Below are 24044 nucleotides of genomic sequence, written 5' to 3'. Positions count from 1 at the left end.
TGATAGATAGGATAGCTCTCCACAGGATCTTTTTGATTTGTTTACATTTGATTTGTTCATCAAAATATTTTATATGGCTTTGTTTCAAAATGAATGGAAGTCTATGGATGAGGAAGACCCAGCCAAGGCTCTTCTTTAAATATATTAAATTAAAAAAAACCCAAAACAAAAACTTTAGTTTGTGAGCAAGTTTAGAAAATGAAAATAAGATAATTATTTAGGTTGATGGCATACATTTGTATTTTTTATTTCTGGTATTTTGAAGAGATTTTAACAGATTCCTTTACAAAGTACTTTCATGGAAAAAGACCTAGCTTCACTGTTAACAATGCAACAGAAAAGCACTTGACTTTTTCCCCAGAAAGAAAACTTGTAGGGATTTCTACACCTAAAATCTGAAAGAGTTTCCTTACGCAGTCTAGTGAATGATTTATTTGAGAAATGCAAGATGGCTTACACATACTGTTAAGCCATCTTCTGAACTCATCGCACAAAAATCAAACCAACCCCAAAAAGATATCAGTCACAAGGTTTACTTTTTTAGTAATGTAAAATGGCACAGTCAAATGTAGAATGTGATTCTCATAAAACTGTAATCTGCAATAATTTATTCACATATGGTACACATAAATTTAAGCCTGATATAAGCAGCTTCTTCCATTGTGTAGTCAAGTCAGGTCCGTCTGTTGCGTCTGTTGCGTTGCATTTTGTGAGCTTTGCAGTTCGCTGATTTGTCTTCTCAGCTGAACAATCTCCTCTTCCTGCTCCTGAACTTTCATCTGTAATCTGCAGATAACCTTTAAGGGGAGAGAAAGACCATACAAAACATCAAATCGTGTCCCCATTATGAATTGAACCATTTTTGAAATTGAGGGATTTCATAGTTTGTTAAATAAACAAAAACTATTCAAATAGTTTCTCCTGGACTCTTGAGAAACATGCATTAAGTTTTTCCAGTAATGAGACTGACAATATCTTCATTTTGAAAAAAAAATGGCAGTCATTTCAACACCAGAAGCTGAAAAGGACATCCTTTGGAAAGTTAGACTGCACCTTAAATAAAAATTCAGCCCCTGGTCTTACGATTAAATCAAATTGAATAAGGCATATATTTTTTAAAACGGTAGCAATAGCAAATGAACAGGTTCAGTTCTGTGCATACCCTGTCCATGCTGCTGAAGAGTTCACTTTGCAGTAGTTGGGCTGCGCTGGGCCGGAGTGAGGGATCTGGGCTGGTCAGCAGGCAGATATATTTGGCCAGTTCTGGCCAGCGCTCGGACAAGGCTTCTGGAACCTTCCCCTGCCGCAGTTCCCCTAATCTCTGCACGCGCTCCATCTCAGTTCCAAATGGCTGGAAGAGCTCCAGTGCAACCATGCCAACACTGTACATGTCTGACTGCAAAGAACAATAAGGAACAGTGCTTCAGCCTATGGGACTTCCACCTTACTCTGCAACGTGACTGAATCCAGCATATCATGATTATGTTTTTTTGACTTGGATATGTTTTCTTCCAAGGGTTGGTTCGTATAAGTAAATCACATTAAGATTGGAGTATTAGAGACTAGAGTATTCTTGTTTTTGTTTCACTCAAATGTTTATTTTGATTTGTTTGGATGAAAAGCTGTTTTCCTGGCTGTAAAGGATTTCAGGGAACCACATTTGAATGTAAATGATGTCTGTGTTCTGTTGAAGTGGTGTGAGGTTATCAAAGCGTTCCCTCTTGTGATACTTTCCCTTAGCCGCACGGTGACGTTGACCAGTGGATGGCATGATTGTGTCTTGTTCATCTGATTGTTTTGATCCAGATTAAAAGTTCTGAAAAATCAGTCCCTGAGAAATATATGATAGGACTGACTAGTAAAAAAACAAGAAGTAGAGGAAAAACAGAAAAGGAAAACCCTTAGGGCTGTTGGACATAAATCCTATACCTGCTTTTTTCCCTGTTGCATAAATACCTTCGAGTCATAATGAGAGCCTTCCAGTTGTTCAGGAGAAGCATAGACAAATGTTCCAACGCCAGTGGTGTGTGAGGAGCCTGAAAAAAAACAGTAAATTACTGTATTGCATTAAGAATACATTAGCTAGCTGTGTTTTAAGACTCCAATTGGAGTTCTCACCACTGGTGTGTGAGCTGGTGGGTAGCTGCATAGGGTCATCCACAATGATATCTCTGCAAGCAAGGCCAAAGTCTCCAATCTTCACATGACAGTCAAGTCCATGAAGGAAAATATTTCTTGGCTGAAATAAAATGACATTGGGTCAGTCGCACAACTATTTAACATGACTCTTTAATAGCTGCAGGCAAGATTTAACATTTGACATGCATCAGATATTTTAACATCCATTTATAATGGGCAATAACTGTGTTTATTTCTTCTTAAAATTTAAAGAATATACAGTATTACAAAAAAGTACAAATGCATATTAGCATTCATTTAAAAACATCTCAATAGAAAGGTCTAGCATCCAGACCATTAGTCATTGTAATTGGTTAACTTGAGGAATGTGAGAAATGTCAGACCATGTTGGATCATGTAGAATGTTTCACAGGTAACTTACTACATGCTATGTACTGAAGATGGGGACAGTTGCAAACACATCTAATGGAAACCTTAAATATCATGAAAACTTCTATCATGAAAACTAAAATCAAGTGGTCAACCATGTCTGGGGAACGTTCATACCACATATTATAAGGATGGTAAATTATGTAGTTATAATAGAAAAAACAACATAATGAGGCCATAGTGGGGAAGGTCTTCCCAGATCTTTCAGGGAACACTGCCTAGAACATTCATAGGATCAAAATTCTTAACAGGGACAGCACATTGAGACTGATTCTTAATTCTTAAGAGCAGTGCTGGAGAGTACAACTGCAATAAAAAAGTCACTTTCAGCAATATATAATTTAGAAAACAAATTGCTCTGAAATACATCTATTATTATACATTACAAAATAATGCAGTATATTCTGTTTCAGTGGATAATGTGTGGTTTGTTGGATTAACTGGCACAATGCTAACATGAACATAATGCAAGTACAAAAGGCAAAACATATGCAAATTCTTTTTCTTGAGGGGATACGTCTCGTTTCATTCCAGTTCGCCTGGTTTCCAGCTTTTATTGGGTTGAAAAATATATGACTGAAGATATAGCCATAGTTTAATAAAAAGCCACAAACAACAAAGAGAAAACGATAACTTCAGGATGATGCTTGGTTAACTTGAGCATTGATCAAACTTGAAACTGCTTTCCCCAAGACATTTCAGTTGGTTAACATATTGCAGAAGCAGTCATTCAGTTTAAACGCTGCAGAACTTCAGACTTGCATCAGACACAGCACTAGAAAAACAGGAACTTCAGCTGCAGTGTGGAGATAAAGGGCGTGTTACTGCTTGCGTGTAAGTAAAGGAGTCGCAAGCTTCAGAGCGGTGAAAGCTGGCAAAATCTAGATAAGAAATTTTCTTGCTATATTTTCACATCATCAGCTGATACACAAAAGCATGAATATTCTACAGAGCTTTGCAAATTAGAATTGCGGAAACTCAAGACAGGAAATGGCAGCAAACTCTGGTGGGGAACTTATTCAGCATTCACTTAACAAAGCACTAAATAATGCCATTCTGACAGGGGATGCAATGGAGATTAGGAATATTCTGAAAATCCGCTCATCTGATTCTCCACTCCACTCACCAATTGGATTTCCTGGGAATGGTCATTCACAGGTAGAAAAAAAAATAACCTGATCTTTCAACTGGATACGTTTAGCCATGAATGAAAAGCACTTCGATTCTTAATGTGTTTGACATATTTTTGCTTTTTGTTTCACATAAATTCTGAAAACAGATGCTAAACAATCTTCAAGGGAGAAAAATTTGGTGACACATTCCTTTCATTACAGTCGTTTATGGCAGCTTTGAGAAAAAAGGCTCTAATTTCACAGAATTTTAGAAATTGTATTTGATTTTGATTGAAAGCATTTTCAAACAATCTGAATATGTCACAGCATATGCAGGAATGTTAATCCATATAAGTAAATATAGTATTGACTCTTGTTTTCACTGTTGTTGTACTACTTAGGGGTGACTGAGCTGTTGATTGAGAACTGATCTGAGTCTGACCTCACTGAGCAGTTATGATTTAAACACTTGAAAGCTACTAAGGCATGACAAATTCCTTAAAATAACCAGAACTACTAAATAACAATAACTACAATAACAAGGTTAACAACAATAATACTGTAGCTAACAGTAGCTGTGACTGTAAAAACCAAGGTTTCCGTGTGAAGCACTTGCGTTTTCAAACAGGACTGCTGAAGAGAGTAAGAAATAGATTGCTGGAGATGTAGCCCGTTACTGTTACTTACTAAAATTAAGTTTGATTTAGTTGTTCCAAGCCACCAAATTTACATATTAACGGTTCAACCCACTGTTGCTACATCAGAACTCAGTTGAAACAGATACCGGCATGTTTCTCTACCAAATTGAATCTCTGAACAGGGCAGCACTTTAAATGGAACAAAGTGAAGGTGTAGCACATTCCTGGAATATTTTGTCCAATTTGGGTTTTCACCTGCATTAAAATGGCTTTGTTTCCCCACCTAGCATGTTGCCATCTTGCCCATTCACCTGGCTGCTATTTACAGGAAAGTGCAGAGCCTAGAAATCCTCTTGCATTCTGGTGCTGACCCAGAGAGAAGGTAACAGCTACTGACCTGTATATACCATTTCAAAACAACACATTTCAAAAAGACCATACAGCATCATGTTATATATATAAACTGTCACTTATCAAGTTCACATGCACACCATTATGTGGTGTCTAATTATATTCATAAAACTCCAAGTATTCTAGTTATGATACAGCCCATGTAAACACCTTATTCCAAAAAGCAAAACCCAGTAAAACCCTAATTTTGAATATGCGAAATCCAGATAAAAATATTGCCAATTTGTAAAAAACAAACAACAAAAAAATACAATCAACACTCAGAATTTGCATTTATATTTTACTATTTACAATTACACACTCTCCATTTTATTTTGACGACACTAGGTGATTCTTCAGTCCATCTATCAAGAAGACCATTTGGCAAGCCAGCACAATGCTGGCTTGCCAACACAACAGATGCAGTCTCGCTGTGAATGCATAATAAACACAAGTTAATCCACAGTCATTGTTTTTGGAAATCCAACTTATTGCTGGTGGCCCTGTCTCAGGCTAAGACTGAAATCCACATAAAAATTCAAGCTGTGTTACTAACTGCTGTGTTAAAAAGCTGTGTTACTAACTGCTCATAGCACATGTACCACATTTTTGTCTGCAAACTATACCTCAGCATGAACTAACACAAGATCAACCTTCTTTTGTAATTCACACGTATGCTTCTGAATACATGAATATGAACAGTTCTGATGAACACTATAATCAGTCTGACTTAAATGTAACTATAATTCACTATACAGGGACCACCGTGGGTGCAGTGCTCTACATCTAGTGATCTCTCACTGGCCCAGGATCACCAGGACCGGGTCCGAACCACGCAGCAAGTTTGAGACCGCCATGGCCGCCGCTGAGCAACGAGCAGAGGCCTGCCTGAGCTTGCTGTGTCACTTTGGGGCCGATGTCAACGCGCGGGTGGAGAGAGACGGCGGGCACACCGCCATGCACCTGGCCGTGCGCTACGGAGCCCTGCCCGCCGTGGGCATCCTGGCCAGCCACGGCGCCCGCGTCAACGCGCCGGACGGCTTGGGCATGCTGCCCCTGCACGTGGCGGCCGCCGCGCTGGACGCGGACATGGCCGCCAGCCTCGTAGCGCAGGGGGCGGACGTGAACGCGGCCGTGCCCCGGTCCGGGTCCACCGCCCTGCACATGGCCGTCCTGGCGGCGCTCAGCGCAGCCGGGGCGGCCCCGCCCGCGGGCCTTAGCTGCGTGGGCCTGCTGCTGGGGCACGGAGCCGCGCCCAACGCGCGGGACGGGGCCGGCCGGACGCCCCTGCACCAGGCCTGCCAGGACGGCCGGGAGGAGGCCGCGGACGTGCTCCTCAGGCACGGGGCCGACGTCAACGTCCCCACCTCCCTGGGCGAAAACTGCCTCTTCCTGCTCCTAGATCGCACCGCCAACCTGGAGCGAGCGTCGCTCCTGTGCAAAGTGCTCGGGCTGACCTACCCCCTGAGCATCACCAACAGCCAGGGGGCGCTCCCCAGGGCCCTACTGCTGCCCGAGCACCAGGCCCAGAGGGACCTGCTGCTGCAGCTCTGCCAGCACCCCCTCAGCCTCCAGGACACATGCAGGATCCACATACACCGGCAGTATGGGGAGAGGTCCAGACCCAGACTCAGGGAGATGCTGCCTGAAAAGCTACACAGCTTCCTGTACAGCAGCTGGAAGTGCCCAGTGGGAATATCGTTTCCTGGTATGCGCCCGAGTGTAGACAATCAAACAGCAGGGCATTTACCCAGAACACCCGCAGATGTGAACACTGTGGAGGTACATGCCACCGCTGGCCATATCTGATGTGCCATTACTAATTTAAATACATAAAGCCATGAAGAAAAGGCATTGGTATATTTACACATTATGATCTTTGTTATCCACACAAGTGCAGTTGAAGGCAATAACATACCTTAAGGTCTCTGTGCATGATTCCCTTTGAGTGAATATATTTCACCCCTTCCAGTATTGCCCGAAGAATGCTGAATGTACGTTCTGTATCCACACATCCGTAAGGATCTGCAGATCAATACAAAAACACATTCATTTAAATTGCAGATACTACGGTCCTGGTCCAACATACCTACATTCTTGCTAAATGTCTAAGTCTTTTTCTTTGATTATGGTAGATTTAATAAAATGTATTTAAACAGTGTGGACTGTAAAGTTAGACACAGGCAAACAGATTCTTTGCAAAGGGCAGGCCCATTGATAAAAGGGATCCCGCTCAATTTTAAGACCACACCTACTCCTGCTTCTTGTGTTTTCAGCCAAAGAAATTTAGGTTTGTTTGACTGAATAATAAAAAAACTGTCTGGTTTGATTAAATTAATTACACTCTTGAACTGAAGAGGTGCATCTAACTGAATCTTGTGGTTAATCTTGAATAGAAAGCCTTGCACAGAAAAATGGGAATATTGAGAGTGGAAGAGAACATTGTACCCATCACTGTTGTTGCCCTTGATATGCCTGTTGCTCCAGTGATTTTTATGGAATGTGACATGCCTTGGTAGCCTTGCACGCTTGCTCGGCAAATAAATAAATAAATAAATAAATAACTACAGCACAAGGTGTGGCCTCCTCACCGGCGTCTGAGAGGTCCTCTTTGGGCCTGCTGTTGCGCTCCAGGATCCAGTCTCTAAGGGAGAGCTCACACAGCTGCATCTGGATGTACAGCATGAGGCAGAACTGCACCTGAGGCACAGAGACAGAGGGAACACTGCTGTAGCATTAACACTGTCCACAGAGTACGCCCACTGCGAAAGAAATATGTAAATAGAATGGCAATTAATTCAAATTTTGTGTGTATAAAATTTCTTCCATACAGAAAAGAAAATACTTTCCATAATATTTGAAAGTTATGTGACATATTGCATTGTCAAAACACTGCTGGAATTGACCAAACTCCGGGGGCTGCTTAAATTCATTCCAAATTTTCATCCAACATTTTTTGATAAGACTGGTATATGTCACTTCCTTTGGTATGTTTAACTGCTGCACCAATTTAAGAAATAAGCAATAACGGAAAGTGCAAAATACACTTATGTTACAGAAATCTCTTACTTATCTAACCGAGACAGGCCCAAAGAAAATAGTAGTATGGTGATATAGATTACTATTGTTCCTTACAATTGGTCCACCTTAAACAATACAAGCTCTTAATTTGTCCTTGGCCACATATCCATAAGTTTGTATTTTTCCTTCACTAGGCCCCCCAGTGGAGGAATGAGATATCTGCAACAATCAGAAATGCAGAATCATCCACTATCTTTAAACCACTCTGTTCAGACCACATCCTCCTCACCAGGACCCTGAGATATGCTATGCTTAGCCATCCGCACCTAATCATCCTATACCCTGACTGAAATGAAGCCTAGTATTGTACTGCTCTACATTAGCCTAATGTAAAGCGGTTGTTACGATCACCGTCTGGCATCATCTACATTACGAGGCCATGTTGCATTTATGATTTAAGCACTATGCTCATACTAAAAGCAGTTATACATTTGCCCATTCATTTATTGATACATTGTTAATGATGTCACTGGCTGTGCTTGTTGCCCTTAATATGTGCTGAATTAATTAATGGTGACAACCTTGTATGTTACTAGGAGAAGAAGAATACCTGGCAAATAAAGGATAAATCGATAAATAATTTAAAATAAGCCACTACAGCAAACCTCCCCATTTCTGCACTAATGTTCTACAGCACTACGCTGCAATAAATGCAAATGCATTCATTGAACATGGCATCATCTCAAATATAGTACTCACACATCAACTTTTGGTATACACTCCACAATGTTTTCTGAGTACTAACTATTTAACAAAAAGTTTTCATTCTGAGTAGCTATAAAAAAGGAAAAATAGATTTGTAAAAACATGTAGACCCTTAAGTGCACACCTTCAAACGTGCAAAGAAAACTGACACTTAGCATTCCACAGAGTGCAATACACTGAAACAATATGTATTATAAATGTCTATTAATTAAAGTGGGTAACCCACATAATAATGTATAACTGGGTGTGGCAGTTGTTTTAAGGATGACTTCATTACTAGTGTCACTGCTAAAGAACTATTAGTATCTACTTTGAATGCTGCAGTTGACGTTAAGGGTTTCAGCCTTATAAGCATGCGCAGCCACTGATATAGGACCCTTAAAAGTGTGGGAGCTACACTGCACTGGTGGCTCTCTCACCTCCTTAGGGCACTTCTCCTCCCACAGCTGGCTGTCCACGTCCATGTAGGAGTTGTTATTAATCTCCAGCTGGTTCCTGCTGAGCTCCTCTCCTGTGAGAGCTGACCCCTCCCTGCTGGCAGCTGGGCAGCCAGCTGCCCCCGAGCGCTGCGGGCCCAGGAACACGCAGGGGACGTAGTCCTCCTCGCTGAGCGCTGCTTTGGGACACGCCGCCCGGCTCTGCTGGTCTCTGGAGACTGAGCCTGGCTCCTGGGCGCTTTCTGAAGCCTTCACATCCGTGAGTGCATCCTGTGCACTCCCAGAGCTCCTGAACACAATGGAGGAGCCAACGCTGCTGGCATCACTCTCCTCTGCACTGCTGACGAGAGTGACAAAAGCAAGTTAAATAATAATAATAATAATAATAATAATAATAATACATTTATTTTATATAGCGCTTTTCATGAACTCAAAGGGGGGGGGGAAGACAAACATCAAGGGAAAGCTAGGGAAAAGAGGTGGGTTTTAAGGCGTGATTTGAAGGAGGTGAGTGAGTCAGAGGTACGGATGTCAGGGGGGAGGGCATTCCAGAGTTTGAAGGCGGCAACTGAGAATAAGCAATATGTAAATAAGGAAACTAGATGGAAAACTCACGACAAAAAAGTCATGCCACAAGTATGACTTGAGCAATGTAGTGCCATCACTTCAATAACAAAATAAATGGTTTCCTTACTCGTCTCTCAATGAATTAGTTTCCAGAGCTGGAAATTTGGAAGGGATGGATTTGGCAGCTGAAAGAGGAAGGTCACAGTGTCGAGGTCACAACAATTAATAATCCTAATCCTTGTCCTGCAAAGGTTTTTAATGTCGACAACCAGTTCAAACACTAGAAACAATGTGGGGTGAGCTAACTGTATTTAATTGCTTTAATGTAACCAAGTAAGTGTGGTAATAAAGTCCAGCAAGCCCTGCAACTGTCCAAGGCCCCTGCTAATGCATGACTGCTAATGCTAAAGCTATCTGAATCTGTTAGATATGATCTCACCATACAAACGAAAGCATACGATCTCAGAAACTGTACATGTCTTCACATGTACAAAAGTTGATAAAATTGGCTCTGCAAAATTCCACTTTTATTCCACACTCCAAAATGTAATAAAATTTTTTTGGACAAAAACATGTGAATCATGATTACTGATACCAAGAGGTTTCTTGAAAGGTTTGCATATTTGCAGTGCTGTCCTGCACAGTGACTGTGATGGACTATATTTCAAACAGGTTTTACTGAAGCATTATGTAAACTACATATATGTCCCACAGAGTGTTTGTACACTTACTTTTCACTGCAGGTTGCACATGCTCCATCCATGCAGTGTGATAGCCCACTATATTGGCATGCTGCAGACTGGACAATACCTTCACCTCCCGGAGAACCTGCCAATAAAATTCGTAAAATTCTGTTCAACTCGACCACATCCTTTAATGTACACAGGTTTCCGTGAAGCAGTGCTTCTCTTTTGCCTCTTATCAGAGTAACGTGTCTGAAATACAGACGCTGAACGTCAGCCTCCAACGAACCTTCATGCAGTCATCCCTTGTGACACTCTTGATATGAACCTTCTTCACAGCGTAATTCTGGCCATCTAACTTGTTGAGCACCTGTTGAGTGTAAGAGATTGTATAGTAAATACACCGGCAAGCAACCTATATGGACAGATTCCAAGACCATTATATTTTGATTATCGTATTATTTTGCTTTGGTCTTAGGCGCATTAGAAGAATGATTAGTGGTACCTTGAAGACTTTGCCATATGAGCCTTTGCCCAGTGTACATATTTCCTCAAACTCACTGAGGTAGCGAGATGTCTGTGCTTGGAAGAGGCCCTCCTTTGATCTAAGATAACAAGAAAAAAAAAAAAATGTGTGACGCAAACTTAAACTTGAAATCTATACCACAGGTTTCCACGCTTTCATATGCAGTTGGATACAAAAAAAAGCTTTACAAGTCAGCTAATTGACAAAATCTCTCAACATAATAACTTAAGGACTATAAAGTAAATAACTGTCATGATTTCAAATGATTTCTCATCTTTAATTGTATTTTCTAAATTTTGAGACTTACAAATATTCAAGAAGTATGAAAAAATCTGATATCTACATTGTTCCAGAATGAGAATTGAAAGAAATATCAAGACAAAAACAGCGAGTAGTCATTTTAAATAAACTAAACATAATAAATAACAAAAAATACTTATCATAAAAATAAACACAATAAATATTCCTACCTTAATGTAACGCTCTGGTTATCAGAATTTAAATACTTATGATCCTGGAAGCAAAACAAGCACAAATTAAGTTTTGTCTCAGGTGGATTATGGCAAATGGATCTGAGAAACTAGCAGAGTGTGAGTACAGCATGAAACTCATAGAGATACCTGAGGGAACAGCGATGTACTAGCAGCATGGAGAAGCTCAGTGAAGGCTCTGTTGTGTTGCAGCCTCACTGTGCTGAACTCATCACTGAATGCCAGTGGAGACAGAAGGTTCATTGCAGCCAAACGTTGACCAATCACTGAGGAGACGGCCATAAAAACAACAAAAGCTTGGCAGTCAAAAAATGTTATCCCTTTATATAGGAATCACACAGCACATTAAAGAAAATGAAAGTATTAACTGACCTTAGAATGTGAATGTGGGGCATTTATGTGTCATAGCATGCATAACTACTTCTGATATAATGCGCCTGTAAGAGGAGAAATCCTTCTTCAGCTGACGCTGGCAGTGTGTAATTATGAGTAACTGACAGCCTGTAGGAATTCACAAGTTGCAGTTACCACTGGAATAAAAAACACTTATAAGCTGGGTCCCGAGGACAGTTTCAGAACCCCTGCTCTAGTGTACACCTGGAGATCTAAAGCTCTGAATCAAAACCATTCGTTTTTAATGAACATTTCAGCTCTTTGCATTCCATGCAAAATACCTTCTGAAATAAAAGTTAAAGAATCAATTCCGTCCAACGGACTCTTAATTCTTACCACATTAAAGGTAAGTGCAATCATATAAGGGGCGCATCCTCCTGGGGCTGACAGAAAAACATTGCAGACAAGAAAAGTGACAGACAGAGAATGCTCACCTTTGAAGAGCAGGCGAGAGCGGTGTGGGTTTTTCTCATACACAAAGCACAGGTGCTCCAGCAGTGAGCCCAGCAGCAGGTGGTTTGGGATGGCGGAGGCAAACTCCTGGATGGACGTGTACTGTTTGCCACCCACCAGAACATCACTGTTCCCCATGGAATCGGAGGCTGCGTTAATAACAAGGGGAAACAAAGTGTTTTTTTTTTCATGAGACACATTTCATAGATGATATTTTAGTCACTGTTTATTTGCTTACACAGATTTCATTTTTAAACATAATCCTTAAATACAGCCGGATAGTTTTATTTACATTTGCTCAAAGGTACAACAGTAGTATCCCGATTGAGATCCGAGATCTTCAAACTTTTGAATTTATGCTGAGCTTCCAAACCATTTCCTCACGCTGTTTCAAAATGCTTTTTAATACTCATAAAACGGAATGATGAGGCCACATTACGGCATTACACATTAACAGGGAGTGCTAACAGCAAAGAAAATATTGCTCATACAAGGCAGTTTGTTGACTTCATTAATGCATCAACAAATACGAAAACAACAACAGCTGTACTTACCTTCAGCAATAGCTTTGGCAATTAGTGTCAAAATGTCTTTATTTTCTATGTCCATTTTGTATGAAAATAAGATAGCAATTTAACATTAAACCACACTTCAAGAAGCCTTTTGCTGGTGTATCTTGTTTATGCATGGGGTGTGTTCATTGGCAGGGCTTATCAGTTTGAAACACAACTAAACGCCCCTCCACCCGACCCACATTGCAACATTATAGAAAACCGGTAGGAAAAATGTACCCACAGGTAACTTAAATTAAGGGTGCTTTTGTTATCCGTGTGGTTTGCCACTCATTCTGAAAGGCAGTAAGGCACTACAAATGGTCTTTGTATTGAATATGTAAGTATAAACAAGCCGGGATACTCTTGATGTCCATTCATGTAAAACTGCCTTTGTTAAACATTACACTAAAAATCATGTGCTTATTGGCACATCTAAATATAATTAATTAGAAATAAATGTTACATTGGCTACTTGCATTACAAATGTTAGCTACATGAAAAATATGTTGTATATAGCAAGTTCATTGTAACTTCATATAATAATTCTCAAATCATTATAATGAAACCATTACATAGTTGAGGATCTATGTAATGGTTTCATCAGCCCACCATAGATTATCTGGCATTAGATGGAAGCCTAAAGTTCCAACTCACAGTTAATTTTACTGTCAAAGCAATGAAAAGCAATTGATTAACAATAAATATGTAAAGACATTTTGCTTACTGGCACAATTCCATACAAATATTTATTCTTACAATATTACCTAGGTCATCACGGCAATCCTTAGTTTGCCTTGCACCTTATTCTTGTGAGTTAGATGAGCTTTCCTCAATTATCAGAAGAGGATGACAGGATGAGCATGAATACCCAAAGCTGGTGTTCCAAATTGGGAGACAATAAGGGTAAATAAATGTGGACTGCCTATTGTTGTGCATTTTCACTTTCAAGTTGACTGGTTTTAAAAAAATATATCTGTATGAGACCAAATTCAATGTTTAAAAATGTATTTTAATGATTAGGTAATATGCACACGTAAAACCTGTAGCAGCTAATTTGGAGTTAACTGATGTGTAGTTTCTTGATTTGAACCACAAATAAATTGATGCCTTTACACCTGCCACTGTGAGGCCAGCAGGCCACCGGAAACTTCTGTATTCGTCTAAAATATCCTTAATCGCTAATGATCTTAAAATATTTATAATTCCTATTTAAAGCAGGTTATTGTTTTGCCATTTTGTTATGAATGTCACAAAGCTCAACTCATGTCCTAAATACTACTTTTTCGAGTCCAAATGTCTCTTCATGGAGTCACTTGCACAACAATTTCTGTTCATAGGGGGTGAATTCAAATTCAGTTCTAAAACTGGAATTTGAATAGGAACATTTTTACGCAGAGGGGATTTTACTTTGAATTCGAATGGAACAATATACGTGTTAATTATTTTTCTTTTAAACTGAAATAAACTATGTTTCTATAAATCACTATAACACCGCTTTTTGTCCAAGGACTATTTTATCTTCTAGCGACCGTCTCATCTGATTTGCTAAGTTTCCAACTGTATTCATTCACCTTATTGTTTCTTTGTTTTACAGAAATGTCCATGATTTAGTGTCTAGACCCCAGATTCCGGAAAGACAGTTTACAAAAAATGAACACACCTGAATTAATTAACGAATAATTAATAGTCCTATATAGACTAGCTTTCCTTTAATATAGAGGCAGAAGTATAGGGACGTAGTCTAGGCTGACTAGCTAGTGGCTGGTAATGGTAGCTAGCCGCTTAGTTTACGCGAATAAACAGGTTTGTTTCTTTGGCTAGTTAGCCAATTACTCACTGTCAAATTCAACGATATCGTCCTCCTCTTGTGGGAATGGGAAAACATTTTTCGCATGTCTTCGGCTGCTGGTGACTAAGGTTAAATTCGTCCGAACTGATACGAGGTTGCCATTACTCGGATTTTCCTCCATTACAATTAACTTTCTTTTCCCATTAATCTCGAATAACTAACTGCTACATTAGTAAACAGACGTAGCTAATTAGTAATTATTTAAGGAGAACAGTTTAATTAGCCAACATTTTATTTTCAATGAGGCGCTAGCTATACTTTTCCAGGTCTGCTGAGAGCGTTGCTACGAGTGTGAAGTTAGTGAGCTAGCCTCAATAAGCTGTAGAGGGCCATGTCGAACTGCTCAGACATCTTAAATAGTGGGTTGTCATAAAATTTCAGTTGAAGGAGTTATTGGACATAAAATAACAATTTCAAAAGAGAACCCATATATACATAACCACATTCAAACATTTAGTAAAGCACAGAAAATTATCTGAAGATGATTCTCAATACGCACACTTCGTTTACGCATAGCTCGTGTTTACATGGGTGTATATTGTCACACGGTCCCTAATGCAACTGTCAAATTGCATCATCTCCGTACGGTGAGCAGTTTAGCCCAAACCATTTTAATGCTATTCCCATAATATAGCAATGTTCCACTTTTGTTACCAATATTTGGGGCATAGCACATGGCATATAGGAAATAATTTTTATGTAAAAATGAATGTGAGGGAAACAACAATTTCGTCTAAATGAGTTGTTCAGAATAAAGGCTTTGAGGTTTCAGGATCATTTTTTGCTTTGTTTGAACTTCACTACGAGTGTATTGTTTTTGCCCTATCTACATGCATGTGCATTAGTTACTTTGATTTTAAGACCTTTGTCTTGTTTATGCAGTTTATTTCCATAAAAGCTTTGTGATTTGAAAAGTGGTGGATTATGAATTACATCAGCATACATTAATTTGAGTTTAGAGACGGAAGTTAATATAGAAAAAAATGAATTCACATTCTAGGAGTAAGCATGTGTGGAAAAGTTGGAGAAAAGGGCATATTTAATTGATTTGCATTATGGAATATTGCTTAATTTAACACCAGAATTAAGTTTGGGTGAATTACCATACTCTTCGTAGAACCTAAAGAGCATTAAGTGACAGAAATATCAAAGAATATTAGTTATTCTAAGAGCTACATTTTAAATTGATCTGGAAAAATGTATTACACAATATTTCATAGAAAAGTGCTGTTATTGAAAAATGATATAAAATAAAAATAGAGCAATAGTTTATATTGCACTATAAATAGAATTGTATTATATATGATACTGTGTCATGAAAATGGGTGGAACAATTGAGCTGGTAGGATCTATTGTTGTAACATCCACCCTGAATTTCAGAAATCAAGATATGATTTTAAGAGTTATGTGACTAGTTGAATGTCATAGATTAGCAGCCCACTAAATGGACACCCTGCTGACTGTTAAAATGTAAATCTCTTTGTTGCGTGCATACACAACATGATGTCCAAAATAACCATGCCAAATCCTCCTGTGATGGGAAGCATAAAGACTTTGTTGCTTTCAAGATGAAAAAAAGTCAACTGAATAAAATCTAAATAATAGAATATTATTGTTTTCTTGGTCCTTTGGGTGGAATATAACTATTATTATTAAAAATATGATTTTGAGTGTACAGGGTTTTGAGGTGTTTGAGATGTTTTATTTCTTGCGTGGATTAAAGGGTTTAGATCGGATTCCTCCAAGCAGCTGTGCTCCTTTATTTAGCGCAGTAGGTGGCGGTATACATCTTTCAGTGGTCTTGAAAATACGTAATTCATAAAGGAAGAAGATTATTTCTGTGGTAACTTTTACCGGCGCGGCAAATTTTTTTTTTCTGTGAAGCAGAATCACAGAAACGCATGTACTGAACTATTGGAACTATGTAAGAAGGAGTCGAAGTCTCGTGGTAACTAGTGAAACATACAACGTTGTTGTTACTAATTCACGAATGTCATGACAGAGTATGCTGCACGTGCATTTACGTTCTACTTGCTTGCTTGTTTGTCTCTAAATAATCAGAAGAATCATAGCTAGCTGTTTTAAGGATACGACGTACTGTTGTGCAGCTTAGTCTGGCTAATGGAGTTGACGTTCCTCGGCTTGTTTGGTTTGCCAACAAACTGTAGCTCACCGAAGAATGTTTAGAGTGAACAGCTAGCCATAAACACCCTTCTCTGAATTCAAGACAAATGACAGCCTGTCAAAATGAATGACGCTTGGTGAGTTAATTAGCTAGCTGTGTTTCTTGATGGAAATAACTAATATAGCTATGATACTTTGGTCCATTTAGTTGGCTAGTTATCCAAGGAGCATACCGAGTACAGCCAATGTATTCTTTACAACTGTATTTATCTATTTAAAACTTACGCCAAGTAGAGGGGTAGTTTCCCAGACATGGATTAAGCCTTGGTCTAGACTAAAAAAAAAATTTTCAGTGGAGTTTTTCTTTTAGTTTAGGACTAGGCTTGATCCACGACTGGGAAACAGGCCAAGAAAGTATTAAAGCTGCTACCGATAGTCATTGCGCTTTATCGATCATCACTACTGGAGAACGGAGTAGCTTATGTGCGTATATTGTATGTAACGTAATTGGCTGCATATGTTGTGTCTAAGCTAGCTACAAAAAACCTGCCACGATCAAGCTACATTGATAATTTATTAACGTATGTCCCTCAGCCCAGAACCAGCTCCGGCCATCAGGCCCATAGACCGTCACTCTGTGCATCAGATCTGCTCTGGACAGGTTGTCCTGACCTTGGCAACAGCTGTAAAAGAACTGGTGGAAAACAGCATAGACGCAGGAGCCACCATTGTTGGCAAGTAACATTGCTGCATTTGTAGACATTTAAATATTATTTAGTATTTTTAATGACGAATAAACTTTTTGTGTAGGATTATAGAGAAAAGATTGTATAAATAGAAAAATCTGGAATCTTCAGATATTTTGGAAGTTGCATTTAACTTTCATTTCTGGGTTGCGATGGTTCTCAGCATGTGTTATACTTGTAGAAATCAGGCTGAAAGAGTATGGAGCAGAGCAGGTGGAAGTGTCAGATAATGGAAAAGGGGTGGATGAGGCCAACTTTGAAGGACTGAGTGAGTGGCATACTTTGAATTCCTTCTTCCATGTATTCTCTGAATGTAATTTTTAATTCATATTCTAATGTTGTATTGCATGCTTGTACTTGCTCACAGCCTTGAAGCACCATACTTCCAAGCTGAGCAACTTCTCAGACCTGATTCATGTGGAAACATTTGGGTTCCGAGGAGAAGCCCTCAGCTCGCTGTGTGCTCTCAGGTATGGCTGCCTGTTGGTTGTGCATTACTCGCAGCTGAAAGTTGCGGCATTTCTGTATGGCAAACTATTGCCCACTTGTCTTTTCTGGCTTTTTTATTATTATGCTGTCATTTAGAGATGTGGTTGTGGCAGATTGCAGGACTATCATTTGAAATGGGTGTCCTGAAACTGCTTGGGCATAAATAACCATAATTTGCAGCTGTGGTTTCCAAATGGATTTATGGATTTGTAAAATTCTCATTTGTTTTGACCGCTCTGCATATTTGTTTGTGGTTTGGTCTGCATTTGGTCTTTTGCTGGTCACTTCTGTCATCTATTTGTGCCAAAATAAGGTGATTGAAATTGGGTCGGTGTCTTATTGTAAACCGATCTGTGTAATTACCTTGTTTTCTTGCATTTTGAATGACTTGTTATGAATTCGGCCATCTGTCTGCAGCGACCTGTGCGTGGTGACATGCCACGAGTCTGCTCAGGTGGGCACGCGCCTGGCGTTTGATCACAATGGCCAGCTGACCCAGCGCAGCCCACACCCTCGCCAGCAGGGCACAACGGTGACTCTGCAGCAGCTCTTCTACACTCTGCCTGTACGCCACAAAGAGTTCCAGCGCAACATCAAGAAGGTACTGTCATAGTTTTATTTATGACTTCTAGCCTAACACACAATTGGTAATTCCAGTCCCCACAGGCCAGTGTGCTCCTGGTAATCTTGGATATCCTAGAACATGAGGTGACTTAGTATTCTAAATAATGACTTCATAATTCATAGAAGCTTTCCTAGAGCCATCTTTGAATGAGATTCCATCCCAGGACTTCTATATTTGTGTTAAATTGAATGCAGGGCCTAGATCTGTTCTGACTGTTCATCAATGCCACAGGTTTTTGTTACAGCCAGTAAGGCAAGTAACCAGCACATTGAAATTATGATGGTGTCAACTGAAGCACTTTATCTTCACTTTTGTGAGTGTTTAAAAGAGATTTAGGAAACCTGCCAGATTATGGCCACTGAATGTAGTTCTGACTGTCCTTCTGAGGCATCAACAGTCAAGTTGAATTTTCAGTTGATATTGGAAATCCCAGATCGAAATGAATTTGTTTTTTGTGTGCAATATGTTTTTACAGGAATACTCCAAGATGGTACATGTCCTGCAGTCATACTGTATCATCTCCACTGGTGTGCGCATCACCTGTACTAATCAGGTGGGCCAGGGCAAGCGAAGCGTTGTTCTCTGTACCAGTGGCAGCCACAGCATGAAAGACAATATTGGAGCAGTGTTTGGACCCAGGCAGGTCAGTTACTCAATTATCTTTGTTCACGTTTCACAGTCAATTGGACTTTGAATTCCTTTTTTAAAAAGTAGACCCTAGATTGGTTGCCTATCGCAGTGGCTTTCTGCATAGCATTGTATTTGATTCTCATGGAAGTAAATTTTTGTCATGCTGAAGCATCCAAAGTTGTCTTTATCCTCAAAGCTTCAAGTCTTTATGTCCTTCATTGAGCAATGAACAGGTGCAATTGAGTGAATGCCTTGATAATTTAGTGTTTACATATTCAGATTGGAGGTTAGTGGCATTTAAGAACAAAATGAATTCAGTTTTAAATATAAATGTTGTTTGCTTCACACCATGTGTGTACTCATTTTAGTATCACCAAGTTTAGTCACTACGTTCAGCAGGTCGGACCCTGTATATGTTTTCTTTAGCTCCAGAGTGTGGTCCCCTTTCGGCAGCTGCCCCCCACAGAGGCGGTAAAGGAGGATTACGGTCTTGGAGGGGTGGGAGTGCCTGAGGACTTCTTTACGTGAGTCAGGCTACTACTTCCTCCTGCATCCAGTGGCCATGAACATGTCCTGTTTGGAGGATCCGTGGCTCTAATGCGGAATTACCAACGTTGAACCGCATGTCCGTACGCCATTTAATAGGGAGAGCAAATTATAGAGTAGCTGCTTTGGATATATAATTCAACATGAAAGCCATATAAATTATTTTTAAACCTTCCTGTGATGTTGAAAGGGCAGTTGTTAGTATCTGAATTCATGTGTTTCAGGATTTCAGGTTTTGTGTCTCAAGGAGATCACGGTGTGGGCAGAAGCTCCACAGACAGACAGTTCTTCTACATCAACAACAGGCCCTGTGATCCATCAAAGGTTCATAGATTGTACACATAAATTGTTAAACTGTTTCCAAATGATTTGCAGTTGGTTTGTGTTTTAACCTGTTTAAGTAAAGTATTTTTTTTTAATTCTAGGTCTCCAAACTTGTAAATGAAGTCTATCACATGTTTAACAGACATCAGTATCCATTTGTTGCCTTGAACATAACTGTTGCTTCAGGTAGGAGTATTCTAAACCACAGACCTATTAAGCAATTGATCATTTTGAAGGTCTAAACTAATATCCTGTAGCTGTATTGTATTTGGGCTAGTGTTAGGCATTTAAAAAAAAAAAAAAAAAAAAAAAAAAATACAGCTTTGTGTGTTAAAAGAATGTTAACACACATTAGTGTTGAATGAAAATAAAAAAATTGTGATTGCACATGTTTTGGCTGTGCTCAGAGGGATGTTGTGGTGCGTACTCTGTTCCCAGACTGCGTTGATGTTAATGTGACACCGGATAAGCGTCAGATCTTCCTCCAAGAAGAGAAGCTGCTGCTGGCCACCGTGAAGAGCTCAATGATTGCAATGTATGAAACTGGTGTCAACAAGATCAGCCTCAGCCACACAACTCTGCCCATGCCTCGTAAGCATTTAACTGAAACTTTTATATAACCTTGTCACTGATAAAGTTGTTTGCTTATGCATGCTTCACTTTTTCTTCTAGATGTATCTAGAGCAGTCGATACTTCTACTTCTGTGACAAACCGTGAAAACACATGTGATTCTGAAGCTGCCTCTGAAGTCAAAGATACGGTAGAGCCTGGTCTCACGCATGCTAAGTCATCGCTGAACTTAGCTGGGCTGAGGGCAGCGTTCTCGCTGCACCAGACAGCGGGTGTGGGCACCAGGGAGATCGCCAGTACAGTCCCTCACCAAGGCCCAGCTCAGAAGAAGCTGCAGTGCTTTTTCAGGAGCACTGAAAGCAGCAGCAGCAGCAGTAGCAGCAGCAGCGCCAGTGGACCAGCTCTGCAGTCACTTTTCAGACATTCACGAGATGCAGTGAAACATTCCCCTGGGAAGGGGCTGGTATCACAGGAGAACAGGGGCGAAGGGAAAGCAGGTAGTGACATAGACTCGGGGAGGGGAAGCACTGTGTCAGAGCGTGACTCGGTCACGGGGACCCCGGAGAGCGTGTGTGGAACTGTGTCAGAGTTCAGCTCCCCAGACACAGAGGAGGTTGAGCCCAGTATTAAAAGTGAGAGCGCAGGGGGATCGTGGGATGAAGATCATAAACCTGTTGAGTGCGAGAGCTTAGAGGGATCCCACGCCGCTGAGGACAGCAGCTCTAGTCCTGGAACAAAGAGAGCAAGGCTGGATGAGCCCGTCTCTGAAACCTGCACAGCCCAGTCACCTTCAGAAGCTCAGGCCGCTCCTGGCAGGCTGAAGGTGGACACTCCTGTCCAAATGCGGAAGAGGACCGTTCCGCTGCAGTTCTCCCTGCCTGAGCTGGCAGCCAGGCTGCAGAGGCTGAAGAGACAAGAGAGCGAGAGGGCAGAAGGGCTCAAGTACAGGCGATTCAGGGCCAGCATCAGCCCTGGAGAGAACCAGAGTGCTGAGGATGAGCTGAAGAAGGAGATCAGGTACTTTCATCACTTGGGACAGAATACACTTCGTTACATACATGCAATTAATCAGTTCCTGGTTATTTCATATCTGCTTTGTTACATGTATATATGTGCATACTTGTACTGTGACATTTTCAGTGTATTAATAATTCAGTATGATAATTTTTTTTTTCTCATTCCCAGTTAATCATAAAGTGCCAATAAGCATTGGCACCATTAATGAACAAAAAAGGCAGAAATTGGAGTATGTTCAAAAATTGGAAAATTAAATTCAAACTAACAAAATTGCTGTTTTTTAAAACAGATGATAGTTTTATTTCTTAAAATGCTATACAGATTATTTCAAGACGCTATAGATACTTTGGCCTGTGCGTGTGCACTGCCCTCCTCTAGTTTACCAAAAATTATGGATCAAGTTCAAGACTAGAGACTGAGGTGGCCATTACAAAACAGTCATTTTATAGTCCGTTAACCATAAATTTGGGTTGATTTTGAGGTATGCTTATTTTAAAGTGCTTTTTTTGCTCGTCTTTATCAAGGGTTCCGATCATTTTTAGTACACTGTATGTTCTCACATTTAAGAGAATGCATGTAGTGGCTATTTATGAGAAATTAAGTTACTGTCAATTTTACCCATTTCACTACACCTGTGACATCCATGACCAACATGAAATGCCATATTGAAGTCACTTGAAAAATGATTTTTGTCCTTATAGTGTTTCATAGTTTTATCATTTGCCTTTGTTACAGCAAGGACATGTTTAGGGAGATGGAGATCATCGGACAATTCAACCTGGGCTTCATCATTACCAAGCTGAAGTCTGACGTCTTCATGATTGACCAGCATGCCTCAGATGAGAAGTACAACTTTGAGATGCTGCAACAGCACACTGTCTTACAAGGGCAGAGACTCATAGCGTGAGAAATAGTTTACTTTGTTTTTTTTGGGTAACTCAACGGGGTTGATTCATCCATTTGGCTTTCTGGAGAATTTTTGTAATGGAACTTCTTTTTAGTCCACAGAATCTGCATCTTCCAGCAGTCAGTGAGACTGTATTGATTGAGAACTTGGAAATCTTTCAGAAAAATGGCTTTGATTTCATCATTGATGAAAAAGGTAGGGATCAACATTGACGGGCATAACTGGGCATTTCAAATGCTAAATTTCAGCATGGCTTTCTGGGACAGCTGGTCCTCCTGATCGTCCCTAAGAAGGAGGTTTGCATTTTGTGTGCTTGCATGTAGACAGTGTTATACTGTGTGTTGCAGCCCAAGTCACGGAAAGGGTGAAGCTGGTATCCCTACCCACCAGCAAGAACTGGACCTTTGGCCCTAGTGACATCGAGGAAATGATCTTCATGCTGAGTGACAGCCCAGGAGTCATGTGCCGGCCCTCTCGCGTTAGGCAGATGTTTGCCTCCAGAGCATGTCGCAAGTCGGTGAGAGAACCATTGCAAAGAAAGATCTCAGTGGACGTTTCGCGTGAACGCGACTAAAGTAGTCAATTGGATATTCCAAATTAGGGTGGGAATTAGACGTTTCAGCCCTACATTGGGTGCCAAATTTGTCTTTTTTTTAAAATAGTGAAGTTAGCCTTGAGCTTCGTGCACTTACTGCCTATTTACGTAATGGCTGAACAAGCTTATCTTTTTCTGTGTCTGGCTTTCAGGTGATGATAGGCACTGCACTAAACATCAGTGAAATGAAGAAGCTGGTAGTGCATATGGGGGAGATTGAGCAGCCATGGAACTGCCCACATGGCCGACCTACCATGAGGCACCTGGCTAACCTTGACGTGCTCTCACAAGATTGAAGCTCATGCTGGGCCTTGGTCAAGCATGAATGACTGATTACTGCTGACTACTGAGAAACACATACTGTAACATCACATTTCATTGATCATGTAACTGAACCAGAGTATTACATAAAGCATTATACATTAAAATGGAACTGAGTTTGAACAAATACTGGCTTTTAAAATCTGAAAGCCATAGCAAGTTTTAGTTTTCAATAAAATGTATGTATTGTTTAGAGAACCTTATATTAAAATGTTAAATGGTATTTTATGTCAATGTAGCAGTGCATTTGCTTTGAAATGCTGTCCATTCCATTTGTGTTATAAAAACTGCAGATTTACATAAAATGCTCAATAAAGTATTTGTCTTGATGGTATTTAAATTTTAAGCAGGGGACAGATGGAGCCGACAAAAGTGATGTGTTAAAATAAAGATTTAAATATCTGATGTCACATACATTAATAATGTTAAGAATATCAAGGGGAAAGCCTGCGGGATCACTTTGTTTTATGTGTACTAAGTGCACACAACTAAATATGTACCAATAGTGCTATGTTGGTTATGCCACAGCCAACACTGAGAACAGAAATGGGAAGAAATTCAATAAGGGGTAATGCCATAATTGTCTTTAAAATACTTATTTGGCATGAAAGACATTAATATATTTGGAATGATTGTACACATTTATCAAAATACCATAAATTAGCCAGTGGGACTGGGTGATGCACAGATCGACGTGCTACA

General features: G+C 40.1%; 2 protein-coding genes across 10 annotated transcripts; one reads left to right on the top strand and one right to left on the bottom strand.

The window, feature by feature from the left end:
- Positions 1 to 231: 231 nt before the first annotated feature.
- eif2ak1 (eukaryotic translation initiation factor 2-alpha kinase 1) lies at positions 232 to 14917 on the bottom strand. Of its 6 annotated transcripts, none has more exons than XM_035405771.1 (15): positions 14436 to 14911; positions 12026 to 12193; positions 11328 to 11464; positions 11178 to 11221; positions 10687 to 10786; positions 10471 to 10551; positions 10230 to 10326; positions 9655 to 9683; positions 8914 to 9258; positions 7300 to 7408; positions 6627 to 6733; positions 2119 to 2239; positions 1957 to 2036; positions 1163 to 1396; positions 232 to 797 (listed from the first exon to the last, which is right to left on the bottom strand). In XM_035405771.1, the coding sequence occupies exons 1-15, from the start codon at positions 14566 to 14568 to the stop codon at positions 669 to 671; spliced, it is 1914 nt and encodes a 637-aa protein (XP_035261662.1). In that variant the 5' UTR covers positions 14569 to 14911; the 3' UTR covers positions 232 to 668. The 6 variants fall into 6 exon arrangements, with proteins under 6 accessions (XP_035261662.1, XP_035261659.1, XP_035261660.1 ...); XM_035405768.1 differs by having other exon boundaries at positions 8914 to 9271; positions 9626 to 9683; positions 14436 to 14909; XM_035405769.1 differs by having other exon boundaries at positions 8914 to 9268; positions 9626 to 9683; positions 14436 to 14908.
- Positions 12898 to 23747, top strand: pms2 (PMS1 homolog 2, mismatch repair system component). Of its 4 annotated transcripts, none has more exons than XM_035405766.1 (15): positions 12898 to 12935; positions 17166 to 17305; positions 17499 to 17585; positions 17685 to 17787; positions 18224 to 18407; positions 18907 to 19074; positions 19488 to 19585; positions 19832 to 19931; positions 20033 to 20117; positions 20370 to 20522; positions 20604 to 21519; positions 22255 to 22422; positions 22521 to 22621; positions 22774 to 22943; positions 23174 to 23747. In XM_035405766.1, the coding sequence occupies exons 1-15, from the start codon at positions 12916 to 12918 to the stop codon at positions 23315 to 23317; spliced, it is 2637 nt and encodes an 878-aa protein (XP_035261657.1). In that variant the 5' UTR covers positions 12898 to 12915; the 3' UTR covers positions 23318 to 23747. The 4 variants fall into 4 exon arrangements, with proteins under 4 accessions (XP_035261657.1, XP_035261655.1, XP_035261656.1 ...); XM_035405764.1 differs by having other exon boundaries at positions 17481 to 17585; XM_035405765.1 differs by lacking the exon at positions 12898 to 12935 and adding an exon at positions 16191 to 16708 and having other exon boundaries at positions 17481 to 17585.
- The last annotated feature ends 297 nt before the right edge of the window (positions 23748 to 24044 follow it).

The sequence above is a fragment of the Anguilla anguilla genome, chromosome 2 (assembly GCF_013347855.1).
Source record: "Anguilla anguilla isolate fAngAng1 chromosome 2, fAngAng1.pri, whole genome shotgun sequence".
Lineage (NCBI taxonomy): Eukaryota > Metazoa > Chordata > Actinopteri > Anguilliformes > Anguillidae > Anguilla > Anguilla anguilla.
This window is presented reverse-complemented; position numbering and strand designations above follow the sequence as displayed.